Here is a 21807-nt window from a genome sequence, read left to right on the forward strand (position 1 = left end):
TTATAAACAGTGATATTTATTGTGTTGAAACAAAAATTGAACTTAGCCTGCTTCACCCCAAAACACTATTGTGAGTCTTCTGATCACAACATAATGAGCGTTTTTTTTTGTATTTATTTATTTCAAATGTTGACATTAAAATGCCTGTGGGAAAAAAACATATTTGTGCAATATTTTAGTTGTAGTAGTAGTAGTAGTAGTAGTAGTAATATCAAATGCCCTTCCAGCTCCAGAAAGTTTAAGACATAATGTATAACAAAAAAGTATCCAAGCAATGGTCATTGATGTGTAGAAACACAGTTATTTCTGTTCCTTAATTTAGGTCAGGTTTTATCAATGCTATGAATATGGGACTGTTACATCCTCACAGGTATTGGTTCACATCACTACAGTCATTTTGTGACTGATCCAAAACAGTCACCAAATACATTCCAAGGGTTAATGTTTTGGGATAAAAAAGCAAATTGAACTTCTGTTTTTTTAAAGGCAGAGCAATAATGTTTATTTTATATTAACACAGGGGTTATTCAACCCTTTTCATTGGTGAATGAAGAATCATTTAACGATTACAACCAATATTTTAGTCACAAATGAATACAATTTGTGACAAAATTTCTACAAATATAATTGTAATCGGTTCCAGCTCCCCCTGAATCAATCAAAGGATAAGCGGTATAGATAGGGGCTGGGTGGAGGGGATCTTTTTGTTCATGCTGCTGTACACAGGGTCTGATGTTCTGTTTGAGTGAGAATTGAGAACAACACAAGTTTGATCACAAATAAACTAACTAGGAGCATGAGCTTAAATCTTTCCACTAGAGGGTGCTGTATACCAATGGCTTCAATGTTGTGAAATCGTTCAAAGATTAAGTTTCAAGTTTCAATTCAATTTTTCAGGTAATCTATAAACTGGACACACCCTTCAGACTATATTTATGAAAATAAAGAAAACCAATTCAGAAAAGAAAAGAAAAGGCAGTGTAAACAAGGAACCTATTAAGATACACTAAACTTTCAGGTGTATGCCGAAGCGGGTGTCTAAAGGAGTTGATCCTAGGAAAATACGGGAACACACACAAAATGAACGGGTCAGAGAAAATAGATCAGCAGAGTATCTTATCTGAACAGCATGTCTTTTTATTTCTGTGTATCAGGACATAACAAGTCACAGTTGAACTGACATGAGAGTATTTACATACAGGACGACAGTGACTTATGAGCACCTCCGTTTTAACTTTGTTCCCTTTTTTTTTTCTTCTTCTTGATTTTGACACACGCTTTGTGTGACGCGTGTGTGTTGGGTGCAGATAACGCTGTAACAATAGCCAGATTTAAATAGCTCACCAATGGGGAAGCACAAGCTATTTTGTTATGTTGAAGGAATTCACAGACACACAAAACAACTCGTATGGATTCAGATCCCACAGTGAGGCTGGAATCTACGGTCGCCCAGTGAATTCAAGGAAACAGTCATTTAAGGACACAGAGATTGACTGTGAGCACAGTTCTGGGGGGGAATAAAGTGGATTTGGTTCTTTATGAAAAATATGATCTATTACAAAAATAATCATGGAGGAAAAATGTAACAAAATGTATACATAAACAAAGAAGTAGAGTGTCCGTGGTGCTTCAGAAATACATTTTCACATTTCATCTCATGTCATCATCTGCAGATGTGAATATGCAAGGTGTGCAGAATGGACAAAAGCCTAATTAGATCCAGATCGGACCCTGCATGGAAGTCATTGTGGGACGTGATGTGAGGACGCTGACACCTTGATGAAAGAGGACTGAAAGAGTCAAATCATGCTGACAAAGAACTCAGGAGCTGAATCCAGACAAAGTGAGTTCATGCGTCATTCCCAGGGTGTCACTGCTCGCTCTCCGTGAGCCGGTCCAGGTTGTTTGGCTGATGTGCTGAATAAGTCCGGCCCTCAGCCTTTAACATGGTCGCTTGTAAGTTAGCAGTCACACACTGAGGGGAGAAAAAACAGCAATGAGTTCATTATTTCAACGTATTCTCATGAAACGGTTTGTATGATAGATTACAAAAGGTATGAACAGCTTTGCTTGTTTAATTCTATGAAGAACTGCCTCAATATTGTCTAGTTTTCAACCCAACATCTGTTGTTCTTATTTATAAACTACCAGAGGATAAAACATTGACATAATCTTAAACTTATATTAAATTATTCATAACAAAATAAACATTAAAAATCATAAACAAAGACAGTATATGATGCATTTCATCATATATTTTTTTTGGGCCACCTGGGGGCAGCAAAACAAGCTGTAAAGGCAACTCTGACATGTTACTACACCTTCCAGGAGACATGGGGCAACATTATCTCTCATTTGGGATTTGGAGTTATGTTTCTGGCCACCTGGTGAAAGTAAGTCCAATATCCCGTCTCCTTTTAGCTCTGTTTTTGGTCTCCACCGAATACTGAGAAAAAGCTAAACAATCACTATATTCAGCAGCAAGTTGTCCGGCTTTGGGCGATGAGCTCGTTCATCAGGTTTATAGATTGTTGTTTCATATAAAAGATTTATTTGCTGGGAAATAAAGTTGTGGGTTCAGCAACCAAAACAGTGAGCTCTGGGAAAAACTGCAGAGGCAGATTATACTTCTTTTGTGCATTCATCACACTCCCAAAGACACTTGATACATTGTTGATACAGAAATATTGATTATCACAGCTTTTAAAAGGACGTACGTACAAAAAAATGCCCATTTTTGTTCTTCTCCAAAGAAGATGCATGAAGGTTTGTTTAACCACTGGTGCTGGATTTTACTTTAAAGATAATAGGAGTGTCTGTCAGATACTGGAGAGTCCTGTTGTTGAGAAACCGACAGTGAGTCATAAATGTTTAGGAACGTCTTGAGGACTGGGGGATCAACACCTCAGATGAGCTTAGGTAAAGAGGAAACAGGTTTGTGTGTCTGCACCCAAAGCCGGATGGAAACTCTGCAGATCCAAAAACACCAAGAGGGAGATGAAAGGACAAGAAGGACTTTGTGGAATCAGGCCAGATAAACCTGATTAATTGGAGGTCGGTGATCAAACCATTTCCTCCTCCTGGTGGAAGTCTGGGTGTAAAAGATAAAACTGCAGGTCAGTGGGTTTCTCATAAACTAGAAGACTGAATGATACAGTTTAAGTCGTCCAAGCTTTTAAATCCATGCAGAAACAACAACAGGATATTTGACAAAGGCGACCAGAGTCATTTCCCCTCATCATCAGAGATCATGACGACAAACAGCCTCAGGCTGCTGCCTCAGAGACAACAGCTCCACTCATCTGCACAACTGAAAACTGAAGAAGAATCGTTTTGTTCTGTACACAGTGAACACTCAACAGTGTGGACCAGCTAACCTGCTCCTTCACTGGGTTAGTTTAACTACCACAGGAGAAAAGAAACAAGTTAGATTTATAACCTTGTGAGAGTCTGATGCAACACAAAAATATGATGGAAAATATGTTAAGATTATTTATGTGACTGATGCGGTAGTTTAGTAAAACAGCATCAAGCAGTTAATCACCTGCAGCATAAAAATGACTTTCAACATTCTCTTACAACTGGTATGTTTGGATTTATCTGCTAATACTGTTTAGTTTTACTGAAGTAAAAAAAGACTTAATGACCTTCAATGCTTGTTTAAAGCTTAAACCTAATGTAAACATGTTTCTCCTCTCTTCGTGGGTGAAAAACCACTGATCGCACCCAGTAATGATGTCACTATGTCTCCGGCCAGTAAGTTACTCTTTAAAGGATGAAACCCTCGCTAACACTGTTTATTCAGTTCAGTGAAATATCTAAACTGTGTTCACCTGAACTACTTTTGCGGTGGAAGTTTGCGATTGATGTGAAATGCTGTTATTGTCTAAGACAGCTGTACCTGCAGGCTGTGTGGGCTGCAGGGAGCCAGACCGTTGATCCCACGGTCGAGTCTCACCTCTGAGCTCAAACTAAGCTGCTGGTGGGAGGAGAGCGGCAGGTGAGCTGCTCGAGGTGTCACAGCACAAGGGTTAGAAACCTTAAAACAGAGACAGAAATCAAATAAAGGAGACGCGAGAGTAACAGAGACGCGTGTTTGCATGTGAATGGGTAAGGTAGCACTTCTGTACACTCACCACCTTGTTGGCAGGGCTGTGCTGGGCCGGATGCAGAGAGGGCAGGGAGGTGTTGTAGGACAACAGGCAGGGCTGCTGACGTCGGTCTATGGATGCTGACAACTGAGGTCCCAGGCCAGATGCTGACACGGATGGAGACCTCATGTTTCTGCCAAGACTGTTTGACTTGCTTTCTCTGCGCTGGTACTCTATCGGGGACTGAAGGGCTACAAAGGACAGGAAGAGAAGTCACATCACTCATCAATCCAAAGTCTGCGGTTTTATTGAGGAAACCCTGAGCTCTGATACCATTTAGAAAGTTCCTCTGGTTCTCTAGGATCTGGACCACGTCGCTGAACCAAGCCAGCTGTGTTTCTGGAGACGATGCCTGCATGATGAATCGTGCCACGCTGCCGTCATTCCCCCGGGAGGTCAGGACCAGACAGCACAGATCGTCTTCTGTGTGCTCCTCCACACCCAAACAGCTGACCTGCAGAGTGCACACAGGAGTTGTGTTAACCATTGACAAAACAGTGTTAACCAAACATGACTGAAAATATAAAGCTACTCTTACCTTGATGCTGTTTTTAAAAGTGTATCCAGGCAATATGAAGCCTTTTTTCTTGTCGATTGGCTCGCTGAAAATGACCAGCTGCTCAAACAGGAAAACCCGCCTCTCCCTGGCTCTGGACACGCAGCCACTTTCCTGATCGCTGACGGAGAAGGTGTCCTGTTGGAGCAGCTTCCCCTGAGCTGTGATTTTACCCTGAAACAACATGTTAGTCACCAACGCTGCGAGAGGTCCTGGATACGTGTTTAGTCTCTGATGAGATATTTAAAAAATAAGATTCAGTTTCTCACCTCGAAACCTTGAAGCCTGCCGACATTCATCATATCATTGCAGCGTTTTGGCACAAAACACATCACCTCCACAGCCCTCTGAGGGAGGAGGTTGGAGGAAGGCAGAATCAAAAGGTGAAAACAAGATTAGGGTACAAACAAATATGCAGAATCTGAATACTCTTCATTTGTATTTTTCCATTTCACACTGAACTTGTACCTGCAGCTCCTCAACATCCCTCCCTGCTTTACTGTAGTGCTTCAGGAAGTCCTGCAGATGCCAAACAAAGAGAGGATCTTACTTTGAAATTTGGTTTTGTCTGTGTGTGGATAAAATCATTGAAACAATTCAACAGTACAAGACTTAGAGGGTGTTTTACTTAATGATTAACTTTATGAGTTAATTGATTGAAGTTCGAAGATCAAAGTCACAAAATAATGGTCCAAAAACGCATTGTTCAATATATTGCAACAAGTAAAAGGGCAAGAGACAAAATCTGAAGCTTGAATCGATTAGAAAAATGAATCCATATCATTAAATAACACTGATTAGTGATGACATTAAGGAGCCACAGTGCAGAAAATAAAAAATACATCATGCATTAGTTCAAAATGCTTTTTGTAAAACTATACCCAACCTTAACAACCTTATATAACTCAAAAAAACTTTAATCATATGATAAGAATGATGTCATCATGTAAAGTAGCGCACATAATCATGTCATGTTGCGGTGCCATGCACGCAGAGTCATGCTTAACAGCCAGACCTTCAGCAGCAGCTGATACTTCATGATCCTCTGAACGGGTTTGATGAGCAGGTCATTGAGCTGCAGCCTGTGACCCAACTGTTGCCTGAGATCCTGGCAGGGAGAAAACAGAGAGGAAATGCTGCGTAATGGAAAAAGTCTTTAAGGAGCTCCAGTAAGATTCACTGTGGGATCAAAGGTGACTCACCTCGAAGTAGGACTCAATGTACTCCGAGACGATGTGCTCTGACTTGGGTTTGTTCTGGCAGTAAACAACATACATGTGAAGACGCCGCTCCTGGAAAATTAAGACAGAGAAACAGGTCATGTGGCAGCGACGATGACATGCCTGTGTGAATGTGTGCGAGGGGCAGCGTGACGAAATGTGAGAGAGGGAATACAATCTCTGAGCTGCTCCATGTCTTAATTTCCTCAAAATTCATTTGTTTCCTTTTCCCCTGAAGAGTTTGGTGGACTTTTTGTGTTTTTGTAAATTGGGAACTCTGTTTCATTAAAGCAATTTCAATTTGCTCTGGTTTAATTAGCTATACTAGATTACACTGACTGGAGTGGGGATAGAAAAGCTGAGCTAACAAAGTTGGCACATTCTACTGCTGTGGTAAGAGTTGCTGACCTGATTTTTTTTCAGTGTTAAATACTGAAGTCTAATAACATATAATATAATAGAAAACACATAGTAAATAACAATATGTTCATGGTGGGTGTGAATATTTTTCATGGAGAGTGATTACAAGAGCATTTCTTCTGCAGCTGCACCTGCAGACAACTGATCTGTAAGAAGAGGACACATCTGGACGACAGGAGGCTTCATACACAGCTAGAGCTCTGAGCTGAGAGACACTTGCAGCTGGGAGTTAAACTCAAAACAAGAACCTTCTCCTCGTCACTCACGTGTTTGATGAAGAGCTGGGACAGGCTGTCTGGATCCACCACACACTTCTCCAGCTCTCCCAGGAAATAACTGTGTGACACAGAGCACAGGCGGTGAGACAGGAACTGTCCTCCAACCAAAAAACATGCACACACATAGAGGCAAGAAACAAAAAGCCACAGGGGACGTGACACACCAAACAGTCACCAAACATGAGAAGGTCGGAGCTAGACTGTGGGACATCGCATAGATTCAGAGGCAGTGAGAGGTGGAAAAGACAACAAAGAGAGGAGACGTCTCTGACTCACTCTTTATGCCAGTCATAGATCTGGTGGATGTTTCCAAACACAATCCTGTCCTTCCCCTTCATGTCCTCCGGAACTCCTTGATTGGCCATGCTGGTCATGTAGCCCTACACACACACAAACACACACGTGTCAATAATCAGTTTCCACGAAAACAAAACTTAAAACATATGGCATTAATATTGTAGACTGTTATTAATTAAGGACTCAGAGATTTAAATGTGATGAAACTTTGAAGGGAGACACACCTGCACTATGAGTCCAAGATCTTCCACATACAACCTCTCTGTCTCTACCAGCTCTGTGAGCACGTATCTGAAAGAGACATTTCAAAACAAGTAAAAGATGATCAGGCATAATCCAACCAGAAATGCACATTTTCTGAAATGTGGCAGAATGAGATGAATGGAGTTCAGAACCATGAACCTAGCCCATAGCCCTCAGCAACGAATCAATATTCTGACGGACAGTGAAAATAACCAACATTTTTTTTGGCATTTTGTGTGGATGCTCGAGCCCCAGAGCCCCAGGATTGGCTCCTATAACTAGCTTAACATATAGTCTGTATAAGAGTAGACTGCTAGTCAGATCAAAAGCCTCTGAAGCGTCCTAATCAACCCATTACTGTCTATCTAATATCTTCAACATGAAGTTAAAGAAGTTATTAGTGTAAAAATAACAATTGGGGCTGGTTTTGTGTTTTCTTGAGCAGTGCTTCTGGCCAAGAAATAGTCAGATACTAATCCCCCATTACACTACAATTTTTTTATATTCTACATTGTGGTGGTTTTAAAAATAGAATACTCAAGATATCATGTGTAAATTTAAGAGTTGCAGCTGGGCAGATTTTGTTGTGTTGTGTAGCCGTTTCCCTATTTCTATTTTTTACACTACAGCTGAGCAATCTACTGGTTCAAGCATCACATTTTACTGTACAGACGTCATGGTATGGCATCAATCTCCTCCTCTACACCTCAGCAAGAAAGTGAAACGATTGCTGTTGCTTTGTTGTAGAGTTGGCACGTACATGCTCTTCTCTAAGGCAACGTTTCTCTCCTCTTCACTGTCCACCGTGGCAGACCACTGACTTCCTGAGTCATCAGTCACGGCGCAGCTGTCTTCGCCCTGGAGAGGGTTGATGCTGGATTTTTGACTCTGAAACACAAAAGCAAGACAGAACAGCTTTCAGTAATTGGTCAAGCATGTGTATCAGCGGGACCTGGTTACTGAGACTCCATCCCAGCACAGACTCTGGCTGCAAATGACGTCATCGCAAAAGGCATGGCAGTTTTCGTATTCAGGAATTTGTTGTCCTCATTTCTGTATTGTGGAGACACGTCCATCTTTATATACAGCCTGTGATCTCTAATGTTAAAGATCTAACCAGTCGGGAGGCATGTGGCCCCTTCTGTCAAAGCAGCGTTGAGTTAGGGCCCCTTGTCCGGCTTTAGATGGTTTTAAATAAACAAGCTGTTTAAGAGGTCAAATTATCCAATATTTCCCCAAAAAGCAAAGATCTGAAAAATTCCACAGTAAGAAAAAACTAATACAAATTTGTGAAGCAGAATATTGTCGTCTTGTGACCCAGTTCAATGGGCTCAACACTACACCTCACTAACTGACTCAATGTTAGTGTATGAGTAAGTAATAAGTATGAACTATGTAATAATGGCACATAATTATAATTATGATAATAACACAGGGGTCACAGAGTTTTTTCCAAGCCAGTGGAAAAATAAGAAGATGCAAAGGTTTAAATTCACATGAGTGGTGCAATTTTGCTGATCCTCTTTTGGAAAGCCGTGTCACCCACTAAATCTCGAGTAACCTAAGAGTAATAATCACTTTTTTATATCTCTCCGTGTTGCTGAGGAGACTGTTGGGAAAAGAAGAATCAGGCCTGATGGATAGAGCCAAATAATGAGCAACCCATGCACAATTTGTCAAGTCATAAAAAAGAGGTCGGGGGTAAGGAGAGTAGTTATATAACTAATACATCTCCTCACCTAAAAGCAGTCTAAACTCATGTGAATTTGACTGTAATCCTCTTGACATACTGTCGTCTCGCCACATTTTGTTCTCTACCTTGGTACACTGGATAATAATCCTCCTGTGGAGGCAGTTTGTAGGTCAAATATGCTCTTTCTGTTTGTTTTAACCTTTTTTTGCAAGGCCTGTATGTTCTGCTCTCTCGCTGTATCTGAGTGGACTGTTCTTGTCCTTACTCAGCAGCCACACACATTCTGCCGGCATGTGAACGTTATTTCCTCTCTAATTGCACTTAATCCTCTGAAAGTCAAGAGAAGGTTAAAGGAGTAGTTCAGCCTAAAGGGACATATACTTGTTTTAATTATTTAATACCTGCGTCACAAAAAAGCATACGATTTGAATGTGTGTCACACCTAATCCTTTTACTTTGCTCTTCGTTATCATGCAAATATTGGAATATTTTATAAATACTAAAGATTTTGGTTAATTCCCTCTTTACAGTTTATACAGTGCTGACCTAACTGAAGGCAACATACTGGCTGTACAGACAATCTTCACATTTAACCCTCAGTAAGAAAACAAATAAAAGCATATCCAAATTGTCAAACAAATTCTTCAAAGAGTTGAGAAGTTTCTCTCTTCACACTGACCTGAGTTGCACGAAGGGAAGGAGCCAAACTAAATAAGAAGTTGAATGTGTCTATGACATAATTTCATCCCAACAGACTGTTTGACTGAGAACTTTACAAGGGAGAGCAGTCATTTATCAAGCAGACTTGATAGGTGAAGGGATTTTGTAAAATCTCTAGAGTTCCTACTTATCAGTTATGTAAAGCTTATGAAACCTGACTCGGTCATCCTTGGAGGATAGTTGTCCACCATCCACAGGCCTGTTTCTCACTTTGCCTGCTCGCCTCTTCTTCTAATTTCTGAGTAAACTCCTCACCCCCGACCATGACCCTGTTTCAGCCTGTTTCACGCTGCTTGGCTATAGTTGATTACTTCCAGATGCCGTCTACCAAAGCCCACAGGAGTGATTCCTCTCACCACAGACTTTCAAAGAGTCAAAGTACTCCAGTGTTGGGTTTCCAGAAAGATGTGCTAAGTGCACATGTGTGTGTGCTTGTGTGTGACTACACACACACACCAAATTTGAGAATACGTTGTGCGGATTTGGGACAATTTGTGGAATTCAAATGATGTGTGCCAATAAGACTCATTTCACGTTAAAAACTCTCCATAGCATGTTTGGGCATTGTTATGATTCACAGTTTGAATGAGTTGGCTTTATGTTTACGTTTATGCTTTCGAATATATACATGCAAATTATTGGCTTGAGAGACCAGCATTATTTTAAATTGAGGTCCTGGAGTGGAACTTTAATGATGAGAGAAGCTCAAAGTCATTGTGAGTTGAATGAAGAGCTGAATGGTCAGAGCAAGACTCACTTGCAAGATTTGTAGTTAAAATATGTTTATAAATAATGAGATTAAATTAGACAATATATTTTCTGATGAGAACGTCTGCATCCCAGTATCGTGTTCAATTACCAATAGATCAAAATTGAATTACAGTATTATTTTGGATTTTGGGGATTTGTGAGTGTATAACATCAGGGAGGGTGCAGAATAGAATAGAATATAGCCATTACCAGACTCTGGGTTTCTTTGCCTTGCAGGAGGGAGGATTCATGGCTCTGACAGGACGGCTGGGTAGGGTAAGAAGCTGCTGGGCTTGACAGACCGTCTCCCCACATCTGTAAAATATAAAAATGAATAGCCTTCAGAAACAGGCTGATTGGACATGTTTTGTCATTAGGAATAAATTCACATTTAGGAGTAAACTATACCGTGTCTCGAGAGGGGAGGATGCTGTAGTTAGTGAGTGGCTCCAGAGGCCTCAGCTGAGCCTGATTGTGGGAAAGAACCAATGGCGGCTGCCTCCCGTCTGACCTGCACATCTGCTTCTCAGCTTTTCCTGCTCCTCCTCTGGCATCAGAGCTCAGTTTGCGGACGGGGTTGGTGAGCCACTTCTTCAGAGCGCTGACTGGGTGCCGTGATCCTCCAGACGAGGAGTGTGAGCAGGGGCTAGAGTTGCCCGAGGCGTGGTGGGGCACAGGGCCCGTTGATGGGGTGATACTACCGTCACTGCCCGCCACAGAGTACGACTCTGCTGCAGAGAGAGAGACAGAGAGGGGGGTGTAGGGTTGAGTTTTAATACAGCAGCTAATTGTTGGGTACATCCTCTAAGGTCAGATGCTTCAGACAGATTTCTGCACAAAAATGTTGTTCAATTTCCTGTGCTAAGCTCTAACTGTAACATAAGTAGCTGCAGCTACTGTACTCACCAGACCTAAATTATAACAAACACAAACACAGATCTGATCTCATGAGAAAGGATTCATTAACTCAACTGGAAATCTTGGAATACAGTTTAACTGTTTACATTTGTTTGAAGAAACTCCAGTTAAAACAAAACAGGGATACAAAAATTTGTATCCCTGTTCTTTTTTACAATTTAAAAAGTATTCATTACGCAGCCAAATGGCACCTACTACTTTTATTGTTACTCTGCTTAATGCTATTATTAGTGAGAACAGAACGTGAGTAGAACATTTATTTTCCATGGCTATTTTCCGCTCGTTATTCAGTATAATCATTTTTCCTGCACCGGGCAGTTATGAAACACTGAATCACACTTTTAAATTATGTAGCCTTCACCAACTGTGGTGAAATTTATCTCTGGCTACTCTGACTTAACCAATGTGCCAAAATTATAGTGTGGAAACTAAAGTGACTCAAGCATTTAAAAGAAACACTCGACTGAACTGACCTCATTCTACACCTAAAGCTGGACCAGCACTGGAGCTGTCAGCCTTTTAATGCTACAGCTGGATCTTGTTTCCCGCTGTAAGTCTGTGGATTGTGGAAACTGGTGCCGAATCCTCAACCACACTGTTTTAATCAAGCATCCACAAACTAATATTTCACTGTGTTCTGCTGATCGTAGCAAAGAGGAATCTTATAGCAGCCCCACTTTGTCGATTTGGACTCCTCCCAGAAGCCACTATTCCCTGTCAGCACATTTATGTAAGCTGTGATTACAATAACAAGGAGCCAGTGAAAATCTGGGTCAGTCATTTGCCAAAACTGCCTGATACAGCCATTAAACAAGACCCCACACTGGCAGTCACATAATGAGTGATGGGTTTTCTTCCTGCTCCATTTTATTTCTTCTATTTGATGGGAACCAGCTAAATCCTTCCTAAACACAAATACCACATTCGGCATTCATGACAGTAGCTTTAATTGTGATGCTTTTATTCAGTTCTCGTGCGTTTGCTGGTTCCTTAAAACTCACAGACGGAAAAAAAAACTGTCTCCTTGAAAACAATGTAGACATTCAAAGTAGACTGGATTCAAATCAGACTGCAATTAAATTAATTCACAGTCTGGAGCTTCACTCATGCAGTGACGCACACTAATTTCAGTAATGGGTTGATTAAGAGGTGAGAGAAGAGGGTCAGGGTGTGTGCGTGTGCGTGTGCGTGTGCGTGTGGGTGTGAGAGAATTTGTGTGTTTTTGTGTGTCATTATATTTATCCTGAAGGGAACCTAAAAGTCTGCAACACATTTCATAGTAAACTGTCCAATAACTGTTTAGACGTATATATATTGAAATATATGTGACTGTGTGAGTCAACAATTGACTCTCAAATCAAAGAAACATTTCCCATTTTCTAACAACTGAACAGCTTTACTTTTCCTTCTTTCCTCCGATTTTCCTCTCACTGTCTATTCTCCCTTCTCTCGTCTCTCCCGGACGTTTGTAACTCACTCGCCAACTCCAGTCAAAATGCTCAGCAGAACTCCCAGATTGTATTTGCATGACATGAAATGATTTACAACACATGCAACTGGTCTGTGAGTTTATTGAGCGGCTAAACCAGTGCCGTAAAGGCGAGAAAAGTAGCACCTGTTCAAATAGAAACTGGGAGAGGAAAAGCCAGGGGATCAACAGCATCAATGGGGTCCACTTGGGCCTTGAGTTTTGATGATTTGTTTTTTACCCTTTTCTCCTGGACAAAAGTTCTAGATCTCCCAGTTGAAAGATACAGGCCTGTGTGTGTCAAAGATAATCCGTCTTGTGTGCTGTTGCCTTTCCTCTGTATTTTCTGTCATTTCCATTTCCAAACAGCTACAAATATCCATACTCACTGTGTCATCACCCAGAGTCGAGCATCAGGTCTCCCTGTTATTTGAAATCTATCTGAGATATCCAGGTCAGGCCTGACAGGGCCACTAACGTCTATCTCAACATCGTTACTTTAGGCCTTGTGCATCACCACTTCCTCTGAGCTGACCCTTAACGTTGCGTGTTGGTCACTTGCGTCCAGATCACTGCTGAGCTGAGCAACCCAGCTTGTCATGGTTGTTTGAGATTATTATGTAATGTGACATTTTCTCACAGAGCAACAGCTGGACCACTGTAGGGTTTGTGAGCAGTGTTTGTAAACACGCAGGCAGAGGATGCATCCACACGTGAAGGCGTCATCAACATCCGAATGATAATTAACATATTTATTTTGTTTGTGTAAATCTATACATTCAAAGGTAAATGTTTAAAGGTAAATTTTGAAGAAAACATTCTCTGTGACCACCGTGATGGCACACTGAGGCTGATTTGTGTAAGACTTGTCAGCTTTTGAGGTGGTTTCAAGTGCAACACAAATTCTCCGGAGCATCCAGATTGATCGATGGATTAAGGTTCCGAAAAAATGAAACACCTTCAGGATTTACAAAGCTGTAAACTACCACAAGGTCAATATTGACAGATGTTTACATATCTGTTCTCCTTGTGTCTTAGACCTGAAGGTGTTCAAATCACAGGCTGTATATCTAAAGGACATGTCTTCATTTCCTCACAGTATCCAAAAATGATGCCAAAATACCCTGGTTACGAATGCTGCCATCTTGTGCATTTGGAGCCAGAGTCTCTGCCGCAGTGATCGGGGGGAAGAAGCCAGGTCGGTAGCAAGGTCCCATCAGCACATATCCTCGGCCAATCATGAGTCAATCTAAGCTGTCAATCACGGAAAACACGACCACTTAGACACTGCATCCAGCTACAAAGTGGCATTTGAGACAGTTTGGCTTCCTTTGAGCAGTCATGCCATCCATCTTTGTCCATGGTTCATAATGAAGTTTTGCAACTTTTATGTTGAAACGGTCCTGTTCAATCTCTGTCTCTTAATTGCTGAATGCTGTTCTTTCTATAGTGTAAACTGCAATGGATGGATATTAATACTTGAATAATACATTTGAAAAATAAAAAAACATTTAAAGTTATCAGGCATGATAACAATTAAGAGTCACATTATGAACATAAATAAACCTATCTTATAAAGCCTGGTGCATGATGAGAATATTGTTCTCATAGAGTACATCTGTGCTTATCTGGCACTGATGGAGGAGAGTGCTGCGTCCATGACCTACTTTACATATGCTGCTATCTCTCTCTCTCTCTCTCTCTCTCTCTCTCTCTCTCTCTCTCTCTCTCTCTCTCTCTCTCTCTCTCTCTCTCTCTCTCTCTCTCTCTCTCTCTCTCTCTCTCTCTCTCTCTCTCTCTCAAAGTGCATCACAGTTCAAGTCACATTCAAACACACATTCATCCAGCACTTCTTGGGTTCAGGGTTGCCCAAGGATCCTTCAACATGCAGACAGGAGGAGCCGGGGATTGTACCACCAACCCTCTGGTTAGTTGATGACTCACTCTACAACCACCAAGTTGATAGACGAAATCCTCAGAACTGTTATCAGATCCAGTCAAAGGATCTGCTTCACTTCCTGTTGAAATACTGCCAAGAACAATACATTTCAGTCTACGCAGCATGTCATCCCCAAAACCATGAATCAGCGACGTTCACATCATCCACATACATTCAATCCTGAGAATTGGTGCACAGCTTTATCAATCAGGAAGGATGACAGATTAATTGGATTAAAGACACACACATGTGCAGCCACAAGCACAAATACATAAATATGTCACCTTGCTTTCTCCACAGATTTATTTCCAGACCTTAAGCGTTCAGCATGAGTGTGAAATGTGTGAAGGGCACTAGCTGTATTGCACCATATTACTGTTGGTTAGAAAAGGTTCAGGAAAAAGGTGGAATTTAAACTTGAACAAGAATCTGATAAGAACGACTACCTCTTCTATTTAGAGGCAGCTTAGTCAAACAACTTTGCCTGGAAAAAGGTTGTGTGACCTCAGTAGCCTACTCCTCATCACTGCAGAAGGTCCAGAGCCACATTAGTTTTATTGCAGCTGAATGCTAATGTATATGGTTATCCACTGGTCACCTGTCACTACTACATTACTATGTGATTCAGTTTATATTAGCAAACTGAAACATACCAGTCATTTCAAAGTGCATCTAAATTCTGTTGACATAATTTGTTCACATGATATTGATATCAGTGTTACGAATGCTCTGTGTTCCCTCTTTTTTTATTTCTTGAATAAGACCAGTGATTATCGCTCTGATCAGCAAGAATTTAGTCAGCCAACTGTTTTTGCTGTTAAACAATGACTATGATTAATATCCTGCATATTGACAAATTACCCCGTTACAGTTTTGACAATGTCGGACATGCACTGCTCATGCCAGCACTTCCTTTTTCCCACACCACTGCAGGCTGCTGATGTGGTCTCTCAGTCATACACAGTGGTCACTCTTAGCTTGATTAATCTCACGCCCCAAAAAACATTCTAGACGATGCTCTGAATCCGAATTGAAGATAGAGGATGGAAAAAGCAAACAGAAGACCAGCATTTACCCAACTACTTCCAGATAGAGATTTAAAAAATGTATGCTGTCCCCTGTAGCCTTTGATTGAACCATAAATCTACATTAGCCACCAGGGGTCAGCAATTTAAGCTGTAAATATAGAGCAAATGTACAGCAGACGTGGAGAGATTCAAACATTACGATTAGAACTGTCAAGTTATTGCCTAGTCTGGAATTAAACTCAGACATTTGGACATAGCATGGGCACATCCTTTTCGTATTTATATGTATGTGTCTGTGTAATATTCTCATCTGTATCTACAAAGTTGTGCATCAGTCCTCAGGATTCAATGGATGTGGACGATGTGAAAGTGGCTGATGTGTAGTTTTGCAGATGACACTGATGTGGACTGAGAATTTATTTTTCTTGGCAGCATTTCAACAGGAAGTGCAGCAGACCTTTTGAGCCCAATATGACTGGATCTGGTGACAGTGTTAATGGTTTCATCTCTTGTGTGAGAGATGAAATCATTAACACTGATGTTTCAAACATTTCAAACACACATTGAAATGTTTGAATGTGTATTTTATGTTAAATACATTGTGTAAATCAATTTAATGCCTTAAGGAGTTGGAAAACACAGACAACTCCTTCAAGATTCAAGATTAAAAAAATCTTGAATCTTGAAGGAGTTGTCTGTGTTTTCTGAACCTTTCGCTAGTCGGGATACAATTTATAATTGACTAATCACCTCATTCAAGGATGTTGTGTATTCACCTATTCTCGTTTGTTTCTTTTGTCTAGTTTTTCTGTTTGCTTGGCAGCAGGATTACAAAAAAGTACTGAACTGATTTCCAAAAAACTGGGACTTGAGTCAGGAAATAACACATTCTGGCGTGGATTCAGAGAAAGGGGCAGATCCAGCAATTCTTTATCACTTTCTGTAACATTGCCAGGTAGTTTTTTTGACCTTTTCACCAATATCCTTATTTCATGGAACTTGAGGAAAAATATCAGCATAGTGAGCGGACTAATATCTATGAGTGTGTGATATTTGGTGTTGACCCAAATAAAAATGCTGAAACAGAGGTTATGTGGTTTCATAAGGGATAAGCTTTAATCAACTACTGTACATAACCATCACGGCTAGAAAACCTGCAGCTACCATGTAACTGAAATAAAGTAATGTGGCCTTGGCTATAAGGCTTGATTGAATTGAAGGGGACTGCTGGGCCTTGGCAGAGGCATGCACTCTGACTCTACTGAGTGTAATTCTAGATGTGTGATTTGATACAAATCAAGTTCAAATGCAGATCAGTCTGGTTCCAAGACTGTATAAAAACATTCAACATCAAATACTACAATTAAAATTGCTGAAGTTGGCATGTAGTCGACTTCATAAGTAGGTGTGCTGTGTAAATAAACACGTTTGTGCTTGTTAATCATCAATTCACCAGCAATAATGACCTCAGACACACACACACGCAAACACACCTGGCTCTCTAGTTGTGAGGACGCTCGTTGACATAATGCATTCCCTAGCCCCTTACCCTAATTTTAACCATCGCAACTCAAAGCCTAACCTTAACCTAAACCTAATTCTAGCCCTAACCCGAAAACCAAGTCTTAACCCGAAACCAAGTCTGAACCAGAAAACAGCCCTTTGAATTTTCCAAAGGTCCAAATCCAAAATGTCCTCCAAGCATCAAAATGTTCTCAAAAGGATGATATTGAAACAAAATTAGCACTCATAATCAGACTGCTGTGTGCTTACGAATACAATGACATTGCTATCAGGGCTTGTAAGTAAATTTCTAATCAAGCTAAGACAAATTAGCTGAAAATGTGAAGTAAGGACCCCGAAATTAAGGTTTTATAACAAGAAGGAAGTCTTTAAGGGAGAAAAGGAAGATCAGAAGCCTGAAAAATCAAAGGAGGAAGTTGCATATCACATAAGAACAACTTGCAAGAAGAACGATGAAAACTGACAAATGCAGCAAAGGCTTTCCATCCTAAAACCACAGCATAAAAAATGTATGGAGGTAGAGAAGAACTGATTACATGGAAATGAGAGAGCAGGTGCTATGCTGACTGTGATTGCTACTGTTTCTATTCAAACACACACCAAACTCATCCACAGACAAAAGAAGGCTAATCTTTTATAGTCAGATGGGAGAAAACACCTTTTTTTAACAGCAACACTGACATCACGTCACAAAGGCGCTGTGCATCCCTAAGAAAAGTGTCAGAGATGTTCTATTAATCTTTGTAAACAAAGGTGAGAAAGCACTTCATTTTCACATTTCACACGTTTATTTCTAGCGTGTGTCAAGGCAGAAGAGCTGCTCTGTAATCACTCCCCAGCAACTGGAACAACAGAGGATTTAAGGGTCGGGGCAGTTATGGGACGCAATGTGTGTGCGTGTGTGTGTGTGTGTCTTTGAATTTGTGTGTACAGCTGCCTTTACACTGCAACAGTCACACCCACTTTCACCCACTGCCACACACGTGTATCTACACAGAACAGCAACAACGCATCTGATAAGGTAACTGATAAAGTATCAAATAAGAGACAATATCACAGTATCTAAAATTAATAATATAAATCTACAACCCGGCAAAACAAACCTGATGAAATGTATAAAACAGACTTCTCAAAAATATTTACAATCATCCGTCCATCCATCCATCATCTGTACCACTTTTCCTTTGAGTATCGCACGGAAGTTGGAGCCGGTCCCAGCTGACATTGTCCAAGAGGTAGAGTCGAACCGGGACGGGTCTCCTGAGCATCGCAAGGCAAACATACGAACAACCTTTCACACCTATGGTAAATTCAATGTCTCCAATTAACCTGACCCCAATCTGCATGTGCTTGGACAGTTGGACCACTTGCAAACTCCACTCAGAAAGGCCCTGGCAGGATTCAATCCCATGATGCTGAGAGGCAAAAGTGCCAGTAACTGCATCACCATGCCGCCCAGGTATAGATATATGAATAAGAATGCTGGGTTTGGAGTTAAGAATAGAAACCTTCAATGTCCCAGCTAATGGTTAAGAAAGAAAAAAAACTGACCCTAACACTCTTGTCTTCATCAAGTACCACAATCAGTCCTGGACCTTTGTCATCGATGCAGATAAAACTTTTCTCTTCGAAGGATTTATTGGCGAGTGCAGATAGAAGGATGGATCATTGCTTGACAAGAGATCCAGTAAAAGATCAAACATCATCTCTATGGAGCATGAATCGCTCTCTGGCTGCTCTTGTTTTATCTACAACTCCCTCTCCTTACAAACACAGACTGAAAATGTACTGTTATCCAAAGATGAAGATAATTTGTAATAATAACTCTCTGCCTCATCTCCAAACATATATATCCACAAACAAAACCATCCACCACAGATGCATTTCATGCAGCCATGCAAACTTCGGATTTAAAGGAATAATCCTCTGTTTCTACCTCTCTTTCCCTCTAATGATCGAGTTGATCTATGTCAGTAAGAAGCACAAAGTTCACAAACATTGCTGGTATCCCCACTTCAGAGCTCCTGAGATAGCAGAGTCGATGTAGTGTCTCTAAAAAGAAACAACACTACCTCTAATGTATGAGCATGCTTACACCTCTGTCAGAGATACACTTGTGTCATATATGTGTAATGTATACATTACAATATGCAGTAACCTTAACAGGAAATAAAGGACAGTACCTTTGTAGTTACTGTTTCTGTAAATTACTGTTTGCTGGCAGCCTCATCAAGATTTTTGCAGCTGCATGTGGCTGAGGCAGGGGCTCCCAGTAGCATGTCAGCAGAATTAATTCAGGGATGCTCTGGCTTTGCAAGGTCCTACGAGAAAGGGAACCTGAGTGCATTGCTAGCATTACACAACCTCATGAACAAGCTGTCTGCCACAGCTTTGGAAAGACATAAAAAAGAAAACCTGATGTTCTGAATGTGTCGAAAAGTGAAAAGGAGAAAACTTTGCATGTGGACTTTATTCATCAGTCATCATCTTCTGTAAAAAGTCCTGCAGAGGAGCAGAGCATCTACGTACCTCTGACTCGGACAATGCAGCAGCCACATTTGCTGAGCAGTTTTCTGAACAGGTGCTGACACCCACACCCTCGCTGGTGGTGACCCCCTCTCATGATGATCCACTCCTGCTGCAGGACCCAAGACCATCAGAAGCAGGCATAGTGCTGGACCGACACATACACAAGCACATGCAGACACACTCTTCCTGTGGTAATCCTCAAATGAGATGAGAGGGAAAGTGCCCATTGAACAGCTCCATTGACATTGTCCAAATCTAAGCTGAAGTGCTGTCACTATCCCATGATTTGAAGACGAGCAGCAGCAGAAAAAACCACAGCAGTTCTGTGTGGTCAGATAGTAGGCAAAGATTATGAGAGGGACCAAAAGTAAGTGAGGGAGCAACAGAGGAGGCAGGGAAGGGGAGGAGCTGTGACGAGGGAGGGAGTGGTGACTAAAGTGTTGCTGTGCCAGCATCTGTTTCCCAGTCCCACCTCCTCTCATTTATCCCTCCGCCCTGGCTGCTCCCCCTCCCCTCCATCTTCATGGATTACCATAGACTCTCGTAGATAAATTCATGGTCCAGTAAGGTCGAAGCCTAATGACTTTGTTGATACCTCAACTTTTCATTTAGTACAATTACCAAAGTTTAAATTTATCCAGTGAAATGTCAAATTTAATAAACAGGTCAGCATCACATATTATAAAGTTATTCATGGTCCTCAATGGATGAATGTAAAAATGTTTTTTTCCAGCACCATCGTGAGAATGGCATTTGTTTTTTAGAGAGCAATGTCTTAACATCTAATGGATGCATTGTGGGGACCACCAGACTGTCTATCTAGCGCCATCTTAAGGTCAACATTTTGATTTGTCAAAAAAATTGTTTATAAATAAATGTTGGACACTCACATTGGGGGACACTGCAAGACAGGAAATGAAGGATCATTACATGGTGAACAGGGAAGGAGAGAAAGTGACAAATTAAAGGAAACAGGTTCACAAGTGAACTAAAAGATGGAAAATAAAAGAAAAGCAAGAAAGAAAAAAATATTTGCGAAACATTTTTAACCTCTCCTGCTGTGTGGGTTTTAACTTCTAGTTACCAAAAAAAGTAATGTAAGCACAACAACTAAGACAATCCTACAGTGAGTGCAGCTCTGTAAGTGATTCAATAAACCCAAATCAAAACAGATTGAGTTACTGAGTTGATTCTTGCAGATCAACAAAGATAATAAATAATAAACATGAAGGATAAGGACCATCTGCTCTGATCAACAAATCAGTTGCCTGCACACTTTTCTCACCACAGGTACCAAAGCTTTTCCTCGGCTGTGGACAAACCAACATGTGGAAATATTCAACACGAGCATCAAACTGAGCTGGCTGGATGGAGGCAGGCCGATTTAATCTCAAAGCAAAGATTAAGTATTCATGACTGGATGATCTTCTGAGCACAGCTGTCCAGGCTCGTGGCATCAGGTTGTGTGATTCAAGGAGATTTATGGATAAACTCAGCCGAACCCAAACGTGAACAGAGTCAGTAGAAAAGAAGGACAAAAAAACAAACAGAGAAGAATTTGTCTCTAATACAGCTGCTGTTTGTATGAGACACACACACACACACGCACACACACACACACACACACACAGATAAGTACACAAATCACAGATTAAACAACACAACCGTGGAATCTCAATCCACCAAGGACAGATTACAGCTATAAAAATATCAAAATGCTCTTGCTCTCTTGGCCGTCGAGTTAAGCTTTTAAAAACACTGCTAAAATGATGATCTCTGTGAGCTGAAACACACTGATCCTCCGACAATGTAGGATTACTGCATGCGCATGCATGTGTATGAGAGTGTGCACATGCCTAATTAGTTGTTTTTTAGGATTAGGATGTAAATTGTTACTTTAAGTATTTCAAGTATTAAATCAGTCAATTATTTTAGGTTTTGTGTGCAAAGTGCAGTGGTGGAAGAAGTTCTCAACCATTTTACTTAAATAGAATTACAAATAAATATACAAAAATGTAATAAATAAAAGTCAAAATATCACATTAAACTTTTCTGTTTGAGTAAAAGTAAGTA

At 40.8% G+C, this 21807-nt stretch overlaps 1 protein-coding gene across 3 annotated transcripts; it reads right to left on the minus strand.

The window, feature by feature from the left end:
- Positions 1-1116: 1116 nt before the first annotated feature.
- On the minus strand, positions 1117-20081 carry arhgef25b (Rho guanine nucleotide exchange factor (GEF) 25b). Of its 3 annotated transcripts, none has more exons than XM_062400322.1 (16): positions 19735-20081; positions 10737-11059; positions 10539-10643; positions 7926-8053; positions 7147-7213; positions 6902-7005; positions 6614-6683; positions 5910-5999; positions 5723-5815; positions 5176-5226; positions 4977-5054; positions 4690-4881; positions 4425-4605; positions 4140-4342; positions 3902-4039; positions 1117-1975 (listed from the first exon to the last, which is right to left on the minus strand). In XM_062400322.1, the coding sequence occupies exons 1-16, from the start codon at positions 19826-19828 to the stop codon at positions 1871-1873; spliced, it is 2022 nt and encodes a 673-aa protein (XP_062256306.1). In that variant the 5' UTR covers positions 19829-20081; the 3' UTR covers positions 1117-1870. The 3 variants fall into 3 exon arrangements, with proteins under 3 accessions (XP_062256306.1, XP_062256307.1, XP_062256305.1); XM_062400323.1 differs by having other exon boundaries at positions 3959-4039; positions 4137-4342; XM_062400321.1 differs by having other exon boundaries at positions 4137-4342; positions 19735-20080.
- Positions 20082-21807: the final 1726 nt, after the last annotated feature.

Source organism: Platichthys flesus, chromosome 2 (assembly GCF_949316205.1).
Source record: "Platichthys flesus chromosome 2, fPlaFle2.1, whole genome shotgun sequence".
Lineage (NCBI taxonomy): Eukaryota > Metazoa > Chordata > Actinopteri > Pleuronectiformes > Pleuronectidae > Platichthys > Platichthys flesus.

Bases quoted from the DNA above. Each gene is read 5' to 3' on its own strand.
- arhgef25b (XM_062400321.1), bottom strand. From the start codon at position 19,828: ATGAGAGGGGGTCACCACCAGCGAGGGTGTGGGTGTCAGCACCTGTTC. The intron at 7,006-7,146 runs GTGTGTCTCCCT...GTGTGTGTGTAG, and splicing joins ATCTTGGACTCATAGTGCAG to GGCTACATGACCAGCATGGC. The intron at 5,055-5,175 runs GTACAAGTTCAG...CTCCTCCCTCAG, and splicing joins GGGATGTTGAGGAGCTGCAG to AGGGCTGTGGAGGTGATGTG.